Genomic DNA, 13,651 nt, shown 5'->3' on the forward strand with positions numbered 1-13,651 from the left:
CAGACCTCTAGCTAACCGATACACACTTGGACTTGGATCCTTAATTTTTCAAAGTGGCTGTGAAAACATAAATTTGAACGGCTGCTTTTTTGTGTGTCAGATTTTCTCGGTTTGTGGTAAGCAGGCACAACCCCGATTGGACCGGCGTGGAACCTTTTAACACCTTTGGCTTCACTGCACGTGCTGGGCACAAGTCAACACGGAGGCAGGTGAGGCAGGAAAAGAGGGGCGAGTAAATAAAAGCAGTGTGTTCGTTCACCTCTGCTCTGGCTTGTTAGCAGAAGGGCGGCCGTCCTAATTCACTTCAGTAGCCGATTCAAATATCCTTGTCGTGACGTTGCACAGGCCTGCGTGAAACCTTCCGTTCTGAAGGGCCAAACTGGTCTGGATAGCAACAGTCTGCTCTTCCATTTAATTCCCAGAAGCCCCTGCACATGGGAAGCAGAAAGCAGTTCGGTTCCACCCGCCCGCGAGCATCACTGTACCTCCAGGGTTGGAAGTGGAAGAAAGGGAGACACATAAAAAGGTTTCTTCTGACCACGGGTGTCTCTTGGGATGAAAGCTGATTGGTGAACAGGGCGAATGTGATTAAACACACATGCCAGACGCCCTCCCTCCCTCTGCGTGTTTTTGGACAAGCCGCTGTAAGTCGGCAGAACGGATGGATGTCAGCGAAACATCCCAAGAGTCTTTCACACTATTATATAGGTGTCAAACTCGCGGCCCTCCATCATGCTGGCAGGGGATGATGGGAACTGTCGTCCATAGCATCTGGAGGGCCGTTGAGTTTGGCACCTGTGCACTATTACATGACAAGTGATAAGATGAAAGGACATGCGTTACAGCTGCACACGGAGGTTCCGCTCAGAGAGTTGTAGCTAACCGCCCAGGACAGACCTTCTCTTCCACGAAACTGCCAAATCCTTCCAAGCGAAGGGTTTGGAGCAAGGCAAAGAGTGGAAACACAGCGTTCCCACGAAGAGCGAGCAAAGGCTGCTCGGAAAAGCGGCTGAGAATGTGCCTCCGCGGGAACGTCTGTTCCCCAGACCGGTCTCTCACGTGCACCAGGTCTTCCAGGCTTGTAGCCAGACTGTGATGGATGTGACATGTTCAGAAGAAGAAAAAACAATTTAAAAAGATGCTACCAGCAGCAGTCATATGCATTTAAACACACTTAAAAAGATGCTCCCAACTTGCAGTCATATGCCGCTATCTGCACTCACCTGCCTTCCAGGAACTGGTCAAAATGGGTGCTCACTGGGTGCTGAGAACCCAAGGCACACAGCTTGTGGTTCACACTTGAAAAAGGGGTGGTCTGGTGCACTGAGTGTGCCAGTGAGGCAGAAGGGGTCAAAACAAGTTGTAGTCCAAATTGGTGGGGTGGCGGGGTGGGGTGGGGGGTGCGGTTGGGAATCGCTGAAGTCTGAGGATTGCTATGCAATGAGTAAGGGGCATGAACGGCTGCCGAATCTTTTGGTTGTGAAGCCGTTCAGCAGGGGTAGGTCTGCAAAATCCATCCCAGAATAAGCAGCTCCTCACATCGACTGCTTGGGTGCTCGTGAAGGCAGTGAGAAATGGCAACCCTAAAAAAAGGCAGACGGCAGAATCAATGGTTTAGAAATGGCTCCAGAAAAAACGCGATACCCAGGCCTCCGCAGGGGGGGGCTGCTGCTGCATACCTGTCCAAGGGAGAAAGGTTGAACAACCAGGCCTGCTGCCCTACATCAATATTGCAAATGTGTTTAATGGTGCAAAGGAGGCACAAACAGGAGATGGCAACAGCTAGAGGGTGTGCGTTTGAGTGCCAGCAAGAGAAAAATTCAGCTGTACCTTGGGGGCAGTTTTAGAAAACTGGTCAGTCATTTAAATTCCAGCTCTTAGCCACTGCTATTCTGGTGAGGAACAGTGATGCCCAGGTACCTTGATTCAAATATCCACCACATATAATTCATTCTTACAGAACAGCCATTAATGGGGCGGGCGGGCGGGCGGGGGGTGGGGATCTTAATTCTATACCAAGGAAACACATTTCCTGCCATTAAAACTGAAATAACCACAAGTTTAAGCAACAGTGCAGTCCTCCACTTGCAGAATGGATTCTTCCAAGTTTTTAAAGAATGTGGGGATATTTGTTAAGCATCCGACGCATGGAAGGCCTGCAGGGGAAGGGAGCCTGGCCAAAGGTCACAACTGAACACTGGGGACTGGGAAGAGTGGTGAGGAGTGCGAAAACACGTGGAAAGCCCGCTGTCTCTGGGTCTTAGATTCCCCTCCTGATTTCCTTTGGTGTTTTTAAGATTTCAAACGGTCACTGAACCTCCTCCGCTAAAATGGGGACGGGGGATAGAGAAGGAGGGACATTTTTCCTGGAGGGAGAATTCAGAAAACAATCACAAGCTATGAAATTGGGGAGCTGCCGGCCTTTCAGTCCAAACCACCATGACAAGAGGAAAGGCACACAATGTATGCAAGGCCTACAACCCGGCCCATGAGGAACTCAAGAAACGTCCAGCTAACGAGCCTCCCAGGGAAGTCCTGGGCTAGGATTACAGCTGCTGCACAGAAGGGACACACACCAGACCAGGCAGAGGCATCTATATTATAGGTGTCAAAACTCGCGGCCCTCCAGATGTTGTGGACTACAGTTCCCATCATCCCCTGCCAGCATCATTATGTAGTCCATAACATCTGGAAGGTCTGCGAGTTTGACACCTGTGATCTATATGATGGACTGACCGATGGATGCAGGACTTGAACGTAAAAGCCTGAGACCCGTCAGAAGAAAACTGAGGGGTTGGTCGGGGGAGGCTTTGCTACAGAGAGGAGGGAAGCAGAGAAGCAAGCAATTCTCAGCCTGAGGGGACACAGCAGAAGACACTTAGGAAGGGGAACCGAACGATAAGGAGAAGACTAGCTTGGCCCAGAGCGTGGCAGAGAACTCACATCCGAGCGAGGGCTCCCGGCCAGAGTGAATTAATCCTTGAGAGAGGGTCAAAAGGGAGCGGAAAGGTTCACGGTGCGAAAAGGAGGCGTTCAGAACATGGGGAAAAGGCACAAAGTGGAAGAACCTGAAAAGCCGGCTAGCAACGGCTCTGGAGAGCTTTCCGAGGGGTCAGGCCGGCCCCAACACACTGCTGGATACAGCACGGGGCCCAACAGCTAGAGTATGACACTGCCGTGCCCATGCCGTTTTGAGGGTGGGTGGGTGTTGTTCAGCTGCACCCAGAGCGGGTATCTCAGCCCCAAGATACTGCATCAGTTGGGAGTGAGGAGACCGGCCATCGCGCCAAGGGGCTTGCGAACTGGAAGCCTGAGGGAAGGGCTCACCGAGAAGCAGATGCTCTACTTTATAGGTGTCAAACTCGTGCGCCCCCAGATGTGATGGACTACAGTTCCCATCATCCCCTGCCAGCATGATGCTGGCAGGGGATGATGGGAACTGTAGTCCATAACATCTGGAGGGCCGTGAGTTTGACACCTGTGCTCTACTTGGGCTTGGCCTTTATTTGGACTGTGGGTGAGGACAAAGGGCCCCACAGAAGGAGTTGAAGAGGGACGTCAGGTGAGACCAGAAAGGCAGGAGTCGTTTGGGAGAGCAGGGGCTCATCACAAGGCCAAGGGGGGGGGAGGGGAAAGAGGGAAGGCCGGGTGACCAGCCAGAGGCAGGAGGGCAGCTGGATGTGCTCCTGAGAGCTGATCAGCCCCTATCCGGCAGCAGCCGGGCTTGCTGGACTGGGGATCACAACTTCATGGCCATGAACATCGCAGCACCTGTCCTAGTGCTCAACTCGCCATAGATTAACAACAGCAGGTCTTTAAAAGTGTCACTGACATTGTGAAAAGGAATCGCTGGATGGGAATAGTTCTAACCCTTGCAGGAAAGCAAAGCCATCGGGGCCATCATTTATAATGCTTGTTTTTTTAAAAAAACGGGTCAGGGAGGAAGGCCGGATCAAGCGAGAGAAAGATCAAACAAAGAAGGCACCCTGAACTTTTCCTCCTAAAACCAAGGGCAGCCTGCCAACTGCCTCTTAAATATTTTCACTGCATTCACGCCTAATGTGTGGCCAGACACCTTGAACAGACAGTGGTTTGAATTTCCTACGGAATTTTTTGCCTTGAATCCACAGGGCACAGAATAGGGACTTTTGCATCCCATTTTTTCCATGAATTAAACCTTTTTTTTTAAAAAAAAATCTCTGGCATTATTTACAGTATACTCCATGGATTTTTTAAAGTTTGCAAACCTTTCTAGATCTCTTTGAAATTATCCCTGAAACACTTTTTTAAAAAAGGGGTAGGGAAAAGGAGGGCATCTGGCGCAACAGGAGAAGCGGGGTGGGGGGGGGAAGTCAAGTTCAACAACCTCCTCAACGTGACAGAATCCACAAAGCCAACAAACAGTGCCACATATCACTACAGCACACGATCGCCACATCCCAATAGCCGCCGCGACTCTGGAGTAGAAAAGGCCTAATGGGAGCCAGTTTCAAGGCAGAGTGAGCAAAGTTTCTTTGATTGCAAGGGGTTTCAAAACTGTTGAATCATTTTTTTTTTTTTTAAAGGAAACCCACAACTTCCCCCACCCCACCCCGGGCCATCCCATCCCACACTCATAATGTTTAAAAACATGGAACTGAGGCTGCACTGTCTTCAAAACCTTTCTAAGTTCTGACAAGCCGGGCTAGGAAATCTAAAGGTCACAAGCAGTCCGGAGACGCCGTGAAAAAGTTGCAATTCAAACAGGACAAAGTGGTTTGAACCGCTCCAGAAGCTGACGAGCCGATGCTAACGCTTCAATCTCGACGGTTCTGACGGGTCAGCTTAGTGAAGGCTGAGAGGTGGAATGGGCCTGGTCAACATCGACCCATCTTCAGTTGGGCTGAGGACTGCCCTCCTCACCAGCCTGAGGGGTGGAATAAAGGCTCCAGAGACAGATTTCTGTAAGCATCCCAAATCAAAACAGCATACTGTTTAGAAAAGCTGGTAGTCTTCTACGGAGACAAATGTCACCTGGATGATGGTCAAAAAGACCACCCGTGCCATGATTAAATGAACATGGGCAAGAGTTGCACAGTGCAGGCTTCAGTGTGACCCAGCCGGTCCAATCCCGTGTCTTCTCGCACAATCGGTTCCTCGCGGCCTGGTGCCGCCTCCTCTTCTGGTTTCATGCCTCCTCGGGCAGAAGCATCTTTGGGGTCACACATTATCCCATCTTGTTTTGTAAGCGACTCAATTGTGCAAAACAAAACTTGCGTACCACCAAAGTCGGGGAGTTCTCAATTTCAATTTACTAAAAAATGGCTTCTCAACATTAGAGAACAGTTCGACTTCAACATGGCAATGCAGCTTGTTTCCGTCCAAATCTTTAGAGAGAGGTGAGGAAAACGCGAGACTCTACCAATGGTCAAGAGCGCTAATTTCACGTGGGAGAACAGAAATCTCAATTGAAGGAACAACTGGTTTTGTGCGATTAACGCCTGTTATTTACTCACAGTTAGTGTCTGATTGTTAGAGACTCGGCCGTAAAAATAAAGTGTTGATCGTGAATCAGTAATTCTTAATTCCCCAGGCTTTACATTTTGGGTATTGAAGTTAATCACAGCAAGAGAAAGAGAAAGGTCCCCAGTTCTGCACCAAGTTGCCATGCGGAACGGCCGGAGACCACAATAACGGCTGCAAGCGCAGTCGCCTGCTAAGCTTCACACCTCGTCATCACACACTCACAGAACACCAACCCCCCCCCAGCAGAGCGGACTGCCGCCTCCGTGGCCTTTGGAAGCCGCCTCTCCCCTCTCTGCCGGGCGGGCGGAAAATAACTTTCGAAGTTGTGATATTAGACATAAATTCATTGAAGCCGCTTGGAATACTGCTCTGGATTGACATGGAAATCTCTGCTCCAGCCTGGAAAAAAAAACAAACAAACAAACAAACAGGTGAAAGTTCCGGCCAAGTCCGGAGACTCGCTGTCAGCTAAATCTGGACTCTGGGCACCCCTAATATGGATTATACGTGAAAGTTTGTGAAACAAACCAATGGTTGAGGTGTTGTGTGGTTTCTGGCCACAAACTGCGTTCTGGTAGCATTTTTTATCCTGAGGTTTCGCTTCCGTATCTCTCAGGATCTCTGAAGATGCTACAGCCACAGATGCAGGCAGTGCAGAACGCTGGGGAGATAATGCCGCTAGAACACCGCTTCTTTACAGCCTGGAAACCACACAGTTCCAACCCAGTGATTCCGGCCGTGGAAACCTTCTTCGGCTAACACAACTAATGCAGTGGTGGCGAACTCATGGCACCTCCAGATGTTCATGGACTACAATTCTGGACAATTCCAGAGAAATTTTCCAAACCTTGAAAAGTAAAACTCTTAGAATGTAGAAATATCATATCTTGCTGGGTAAGTAAAAAAAATTTATGGGCTCATATACCACCCTCTCTGTTGGAATAATACTCAGAACATAAAACACAGCCAAATATCTTGAATTATTAACTAAACTCCTAACAGAGATGGATTATCACAAGGGCTAGATTCAATACCTTCCCATCGGCTATTAAGCAAAGGGTCACTATTTATCCATCCCTCTCCAGGATTGAAGTTTGTCCCAAGACTGTAAAAAACCAAGCTGAGACTCTTGCTCACGCTAGTACCTCGACTGTCCTGAGATATGTGGGCATTAGGAATTTCTCTCCCAGGGCTGGCCCTAGACAAATCTGGAAGAGGGATTCGGATAGTTCTGTTGTGGGAGCTTCTTGTTAAACCTACACAATATGATGTCATGCGTTCTTGGGAAAAGCAGCAAAATGCCTTTTACAAGTGACAGACCTTTCTAAGTAATGTACACTGCTCGGCAGTATGCCAGCTCTTTCTGTCTGTGGTTTTGCATGTACCTTGATCTTCGTACTTTATAAATGTTCTGGCACGTTTGTAATCCTATTTTAAATGCCACCAAAGATTGTTGACTATAATTCCTGAAAACATCTTGAGCGCCATAGGTTCGCCACCACAATGGGAATCTAATGGTTTTATAGCTCAAAGCCGTAAGGGGACAACTCCATTTCCTTCCGCATTGGTAGTACAGTTTTAAGTATTCCTGATGTAAATTCTGGTTGATCTGATTTGAATAGGAACCTGCAGCCAAATTAGATCTCAATCCTTATCAGTCTTCACCAGCATGGCCAATTGGCCATGCTGGTAGGGGCTGATGGGAATTGGAGTTCCTGAACATCTGGAGAGCTGCAGGTTCCCTACCCCTGACCTAGAAAGGATGAGTCAGCACCACAATGCTTGGTCACTGGTGACAGATCTTATGGCACACTCTGAGTCCACAACATGCATCTGACCAGGTGGGCTCTAGCCCATAAAAACACATTCTTCACTTGACACTTGTCAGTCTTTATGGTGACGCGAGGTACCTTTCCGCCTTTGCTGCAGCAGACTAACATGGTTACATAGCGAAAGAATGGACAGACAAGGATGCCCTAACTGGATAAAGGGAACAATGGCGGGTTGCTAAATTAACAAAAGGGGTGGGGGAGGGAGGGAGGAGGGTAGAGAGAAATTGTTTCCTCCCTGTCAGATGTCAGAACTCGGCCTCCTTCGCTATTGGCTGGCTGCAGGGGCAGGAGCCTGTCGTTTCCTCTTACCCCGTGTTTCACAGTTTTGGCTGCGTGTGCCGCTTTCTTCTTTGCGTCATATGGCGTGAGGATATCTATAATGGCCATGAAATAAACCTCCTTTTTAGGGGCACCTGGTTAAAACATGAATGAGAGAAAGAAGTATTAGCATAGACAGACATAACTGCCACTTTCCAGACTTGGAGCAGGGGTCTGCAACCTGCGGCTCTCCAGTTGTTCATGGACTACAAATCCCACCAGCCCCTGCCAGCACAGACAATTGAAACCCAAAAAGAATTAGGAAAAGAATTATTATCTTCAAAATCTTTTGTACTTCCTTAAATATCACATCCAGTGGTGGGATCCAAAAATTTTAGTATCAGGTTCCCATGGTGGTGGGATTCAAACTGTGGCGTAGCACCAATGGGGCTGGGCGGGGCACAATGGGGGTGTGGCCGGGCATTCCTGGGCGGGGCTGTGGCAAGGACGCAGCCGCTGCGCCGGTCCTTGGGCAGGAAATGAATGCATGCAGGCGCAGGCTGCCACGCACGCCAGTGCACCTCCTGCTAGACTGCTTCGCGTTCCCAGCGCTACTTCGCTGAGAGGGAGGGCGAATTCAAGGCAGTAAAAATCACGTGGCAAAATCACCCATCAGTAACCCCCCTCGCACAATACCTATCAATTAGTAACTCCACTGGAACCTGTGAGAACCTGTTGGATCCCACCTCTGATCACATCCCACAAAGTCTTAGCTTCTTTACCCATCCGCCACTTCTTTTTGAGGGTTTTTAAACTATACCAGGACTTTCAATCTACCAGACTTGCTTTCAAGGAGTGACCAAGGGAAAAAGTCCTTATTCAAGAAATCCGCCATCAGGGGAGCTCAGTGTTGATCAGGATTAGGCAGAACTGTGGAAGGACTGGGGGCCCCTTGGGCGCTTACCCACATTTTCTACTTTTAGGGAACTTTCAGTTTTTCCTCTGCAAACAAGTTTATGTGATGAACAATTGCCATATGACGCTGTGTGTTGCAGAAAATTCTGGGGACGTTCCAGATGTACGACCAAAGAACATGAGCCAGGTGTGCTGGGCCTCGTCATCATCCCCCCTGCTCAAGATCTAAGACCAGACCCGACTCCCGTGAGGTTGCACCTTGTTTCAAAGGAAGATCAGGAGGCGCCCTTTCAGGGCTGTCTGGTCACCCTCCCTGGTCTACTTATTGAGGAACCCCGGATGGAACTCCCTGGAATGCAGTCTGGGCCAGGTGCCTGGGAAGGTATGCCCCTGTCCACACCTTGAAGATGGAATCTAGATCTGACGTCAGGACAGCAGGACCCCTTGAGGGAAGGGAGGGAAGTCTCAAGACGTATCTGCCTGTCTGATCCTATCTCCCAATCTAAAGCACAGAAACGCACACGACCTCACCAAAGCACATGAAATGCCATGCTGTAGCATGTTCCAGGAGCCGTCTGAAGCAATCCGCATGCAGCAGTGGCGTAGGAGGTTAAGAGCTCGTGTATCTAATCTGGAGGAACCGCTTTGATTCTGAGGTTCCCAAGTCGCCTGAGCTGTCGCGACCAACCTGGTAAACCAGATCAACCTGTGCCAACTGCAACACACACGCCAGCTGGGTGACCTTGGGCTAGTCACAGTTCTTGAGTTTGCCTTCTCAGCCCCACCTACCTCACAGGGTGTTTGTTGTGAGGGGGGAAGGGCAAGGAGATTGTCAGCCCCTTTGAGTCTCCTGCAGGAGAGAAAGGGGGGATATAAATCCAAACTCTTCTTCTTCTTCTTCTCTTCTTAAAGGGAGTGGGTCAAGGGCAAGATACCACAGTTTCCCTCTAGTCCTTGCTGAAGTATTCCCATGATCACGAAAGGGAACATCACACAGCAAAATGCTAAACACGGTACACATAATAAATTCTGGTTTTTAGATTCCGGATTTTTGCGGTCATTTCTTACGTTACACAAGCCAAAAACTGTCGCCTCTGAACTCTCCTCTGACCCCAAATTTTGGGATGAACTACAGAGTTGTCGTTAGATGTTCACAAACATTCAAATTGCTCCAGATGAAGTTGTCAGAAACATAATTTCAGGCTGGATCTAGTCAGCTTTCTTCACTCCATCTCGCCCAGTCCCCTCTGTGCCCACAGCCGTGCCCCTCCCCCCCCAATTTTCTGTCTGTGAAGGTCTTGAGACCCAGAACGGCCAGGTTTAGTGGTCAAGGGGACTCCTTCCTTTTTTCACGCGCAGACTGGCAACCTGCTGACCTTTCACCAACACCAGGGGTCTGCGACCTGCGGCTCTCCAGATGCTCATGGACTACAAATCCCATCAGCCCCTGAGAATTGCAGAAGTTGTTGCACAGCTGGGAACCATGACCACGCTGCAATTAAGTTCAGTATTCAAATCAATGGAAAGTTACCTCTAAAATGTAAAACTGCAACGTTTGATTTCAAAAGAGAGGACTTTACAAATAAGAGGGGAATAGTTAAAAGGAAGTCAACAGGAAAACACGAGAGAGTAAAATCCCTAGAGCAGGAGTGGCCAACCTATGGCACTCCAGATGTTCATGGACTACAATTCATATCATCCCCTGCCAGAATGGCCAATGTTCATGTTGGCAGGGCTGATGGGATTTGGTAGGTCCATGAACACCTTGAGAGCCGCAGGTTGCAGACTCCCTCGCCCAACACTTTCCAATGACTTTATACTTCGGGCTTCTGTCTATATGACCCCACTTTCATGGCGGCTTTTCGCTTTGGCGTGAGACATCCCACTGATCGCTGGCCAAACTCCCCCGGGTCCAAAAAAAGCGGGGGAAGTTGAGAAGGCTACCAGGACTGTCAGGAGGGGTCCCAGTGAAGAACCCACACAGGGGTTCCCCCGACACCGTCATTCTCACATTCTTCATCTTCTGCCCGGTCCTCCACTTCCATCTCTTCTTGCTCTGCCCGGTCCACGTCGTGGATCCCCACCAGCAGGCTGTAATCCATGATCTTCAGCTGGGCGAGAAACTGGGAGCCAAGAGAGAAAGACATCCTGGGTGCTCAGCTGTCAGGGCGGCGCCCCCTGTCTGCCTGCACTGGGAACCACCTTTGAAACTCCAGCCCTTGGATCCACACTCTGCTCACCCTTCACTAGCTGGGGGTCAGCCTTCCTTTCCGCTGACTTCCTTCTCCAACCAACTTCGGCCACTTGTGCTCAACTGATTTTTTATCTCCTGATAAAATAAACCTCTCTCCTTCACCTCCCACACTGCCTTATCCAGCCCCACCCCCTTCATTTCAGCAGCAAATTTGAAGGAGCATTTGTTTAGTGCTTTCACTAGTGGCGTAGGAGGTTAAGAGCTCGTGTATCTAATCTGGCTTGTGTATCTAATCTGGAGGAACCGGGTTTGATTCCCAGCTCTGTCGCCTGAGCTGTGGAGGCTTATCTGGGGAATTCAGGTTAGCCTGTGCACTCCCACACACGCCAGCTGGGTGACCTTGGGCTAGTCACAGTTTCTCGGAGCTCTCTCAGCCCCACCCACCTCACAGGGTGTTTGTTGTGAGGGGGGAAGGGCAAGGAGATTGTCAGCCCCTTTGAGTCTCCTGCAGGAGAGAATGGGGGGATATAAATCCAAACTCTTCTTCTTCATTCTCCCTTCTGGATCTTCCCAAGCCAAGCCTAAAAATGCCTTCTAGGGCAGACATTCCAGCACCCAAAGACAGATTCCAGTCCTCTCTCTGGCTCCAGCTGGGCTACTCCCAAACCCTCTCTCTTTTGCTCTTCTCCGCCTGGGGTCCCAGAATATCCTCTGCTAAGCCTGGGCATGATGCTGATCCTCCCTGCACAGAAGGGAAACTTTCAAGCAGCCAGGGAGGCCTTTCCTATGCCAGAGAATGTCCTAGACCAGGAGTCTTCAATGGCCCTCCAGATGTTCATAGACTACAATTCCCATGAGCCCTACCACTTGGCCATGCTGGCAGGGGCTGATGGGAATTGTAGTCTATGAACATCTGGAGGGCCACAGGTTGCAGACCTCTGTCCTAGACTCTGCAGTAGTCAGGACTGTCAGGGTACGGCGGAGAGTTCTAGGAGAGTGCACCCTTTCATTTGTGGGAGACCGGCTGCAAGGTGTGGCAGAGACGGTGGCTGCTGGCAAACAGTGTAGGCAGGGATCTCAAATGTTAGGAATGAAGGGGTCAGTAGCCCAGAGAGCGACTGAAGGCAAAGGAACAGAGCAGAAAACGTTTCAAAGCCTCTTTTTCTCCCAACTTTCTCTACCTCTTCCGTTTTGCTTAGATTGAGAGCCTGTGGGATCTGTTTGGTGTTTATGGGACTGTGGAGGCACAATGTCTTGGGGTGAGGACAGGGGCATAATGCCCATTGGGCAAGGTGGGCAGCTGCCCAGGGCACCACCTTGTAGGGGGCATCAAAATGCAGGGTTCGTTTGGGGGTATTTTTAGCGGTTTTCCATTTTTGGCCTGCAGGGGGCGCAGTTTCTAGGCTAGCGGCACCAAAATTTCAGCGAATCATCAAGGGACTGTCCTTATGCTACTCCCCAAGTTTGGTGCGGTTTGGTTCAGGGATTCCAAAGTTATGGACTCCCAAAGGGGGTGCCCCATCCCCCATTGTTTCCAATGGGAGCTAATAGGAGATGGGGGTTACAGTTTTGAGGGTCTAGAACAGGGGTAGGGAACCTTTAACACTCAAAGAGCCATTTGGACCCGTTTTCCACGGGAAAAGAAAACACTTGGAGCCGCAAATAATTTTTGACATTTAAAATAAAGATAACACTGTATATATTGGGGTTTTTTAACCTTTTACTCCGCTCATTCTGAGAAGCGCATGGATGCGTCCGGCCCTCTACTGCTCTGCAGAGGCGAGGCAAGCGATGGGGCCAGCAGCTCAGCCCTCGCCAGCCGTGCCGGGAGCGCCTCCCGGCCTCGGCCTCCAATGGGGGCAGAAGCGTAGAGGGGAAGCTCGCGGTGCAGGCATCCAGCCGGCCGCTGGCAGTTAGTGCGCCCGGGCCTCCTGCTGGCCCTGCAGGTGGCTGGGCTGGAGGGCAAGGATAAGGGGTTGCCAGCTGGCTTGGCTGCCGTGGAGCCAAGAAGTGCAAGGGCAGAAGAGCCGCATGTGGCTCTCAAGCCGCAGGTTCCCTACCCCTGGTCTAGAACTTTGGCCCCCCTGAACCAAACTGCACCAAACCTGGGGGGTATCATCAGGGCAGTCTCCTGATGAGACCCTGAAAGTTTTGAGACTGTGCCTGCAGAAATTTACAGCCCCAGCCTGCAACCCCCATTGACAGCAATGCAGAAAACTCAATGCAGAACAAAGATTCTTGGACAAATTTCTGGGATGTTCCTGCAGGGGGTGCATTTTTGGACGTATCAGCACCAACATTTCAGAATATCATCTGGAGACTGCCCTGATGATACCCCCGAAAGTTTGGTGCAGTTTGGTTCAGGGGGGCCAAAGTTATGGACTCTCAAACTGTAGCCCCCATCTCCTATTAGCTCCCATTGGAAACAATGGGGGATGGGGCACCCCCTTTGGGAGTCCATAACTTTGGACTCCTTGAACCAAACCTCACCAAACCTGGGGGGTAGCATAAGGACAGCCTCCTGATGATATGCTGAAATTTTGGTGATGATATGTCTAAAAATGCACTCCCTGCAGGCACCAATGTCATGGTGCAAAAAAATTTGGTCGGGGGGCATCCAACTCAGGTTTTGCCCAGGGCTACAGCTTGCTTCGTTACACCCCTGGGTAAGGAGGCCAAAGGGACGGTGGTGGCAGAGGGCCCTGATGGGGAAAGGAAGAACTGCGGCAGTCGGCTACGCTTCCAGGCTGACCCGTGTTCCTAAAGACAAGCGCCGCTCAGGACACGATACCTCAACGTCTCGTTTCAGTTTCTCCAAAAAGTTCTTTTTACTCTCCTCTCCAACATGGAGTTTTTGGCCTTCGTTCAAGAAGTCATTGTCCTTAAACGTTGGCAGATCTTTGGCCTGGAGAGAAGATAGCACAAAAAAAGCAACACAGCTTTACTT

General features: G+C 50.1%; 1 protein-coding gene across 1 annotated transcript in view; it reads right to left on the reverse strand.

Annotated features, from left to right (window-relative positions):
• PIP4K2B (phosphatidylinositol-5-phosphate 4-kinase type 2 beta) overlaps window positions 1-13,651 on the reverse strand; it is a 58,187-nt gene that overhangs the window by 23,959 nt on the left and 20,577 nt on the right. The window contains 6 exon segments of the mRNA XM_048518135.1: window positions 7,647-7,750; window positions 10,358-10,409; window positions 10,412-10,440; window positions 10,443-10,476; window positions 10,478-10,633; window positions 13,496-13,609. Of these exon segments, the coding sequence (XP_048374092.1) occupies window positions 7,647-7,750; window positions 10,358-10,409; window positions 10,412-10,440; window positions 10,443-10,476; window positions 10,478-10,633; window positions 13,496-13,609 (489 nt within the window).

Source organism: Sphaerodactylus townsendi, linkage group LG15 (assembly GCF_021028975.2).
Source record: "Sphaerodactylus townsendi isolate TG3544 linkage group LG15, MPM_Stown_v2.3, whole genome shotgun sequence".
In the NCBI taxonomy this organism is placed as follows: domain Eukaryota; kingdom Metazoa; phylum Chordata; class Lepidosauria; order Squamata; family Sphaerodactylidae; genus Sphaerodactylus; species Sphaerodactylus townsendi.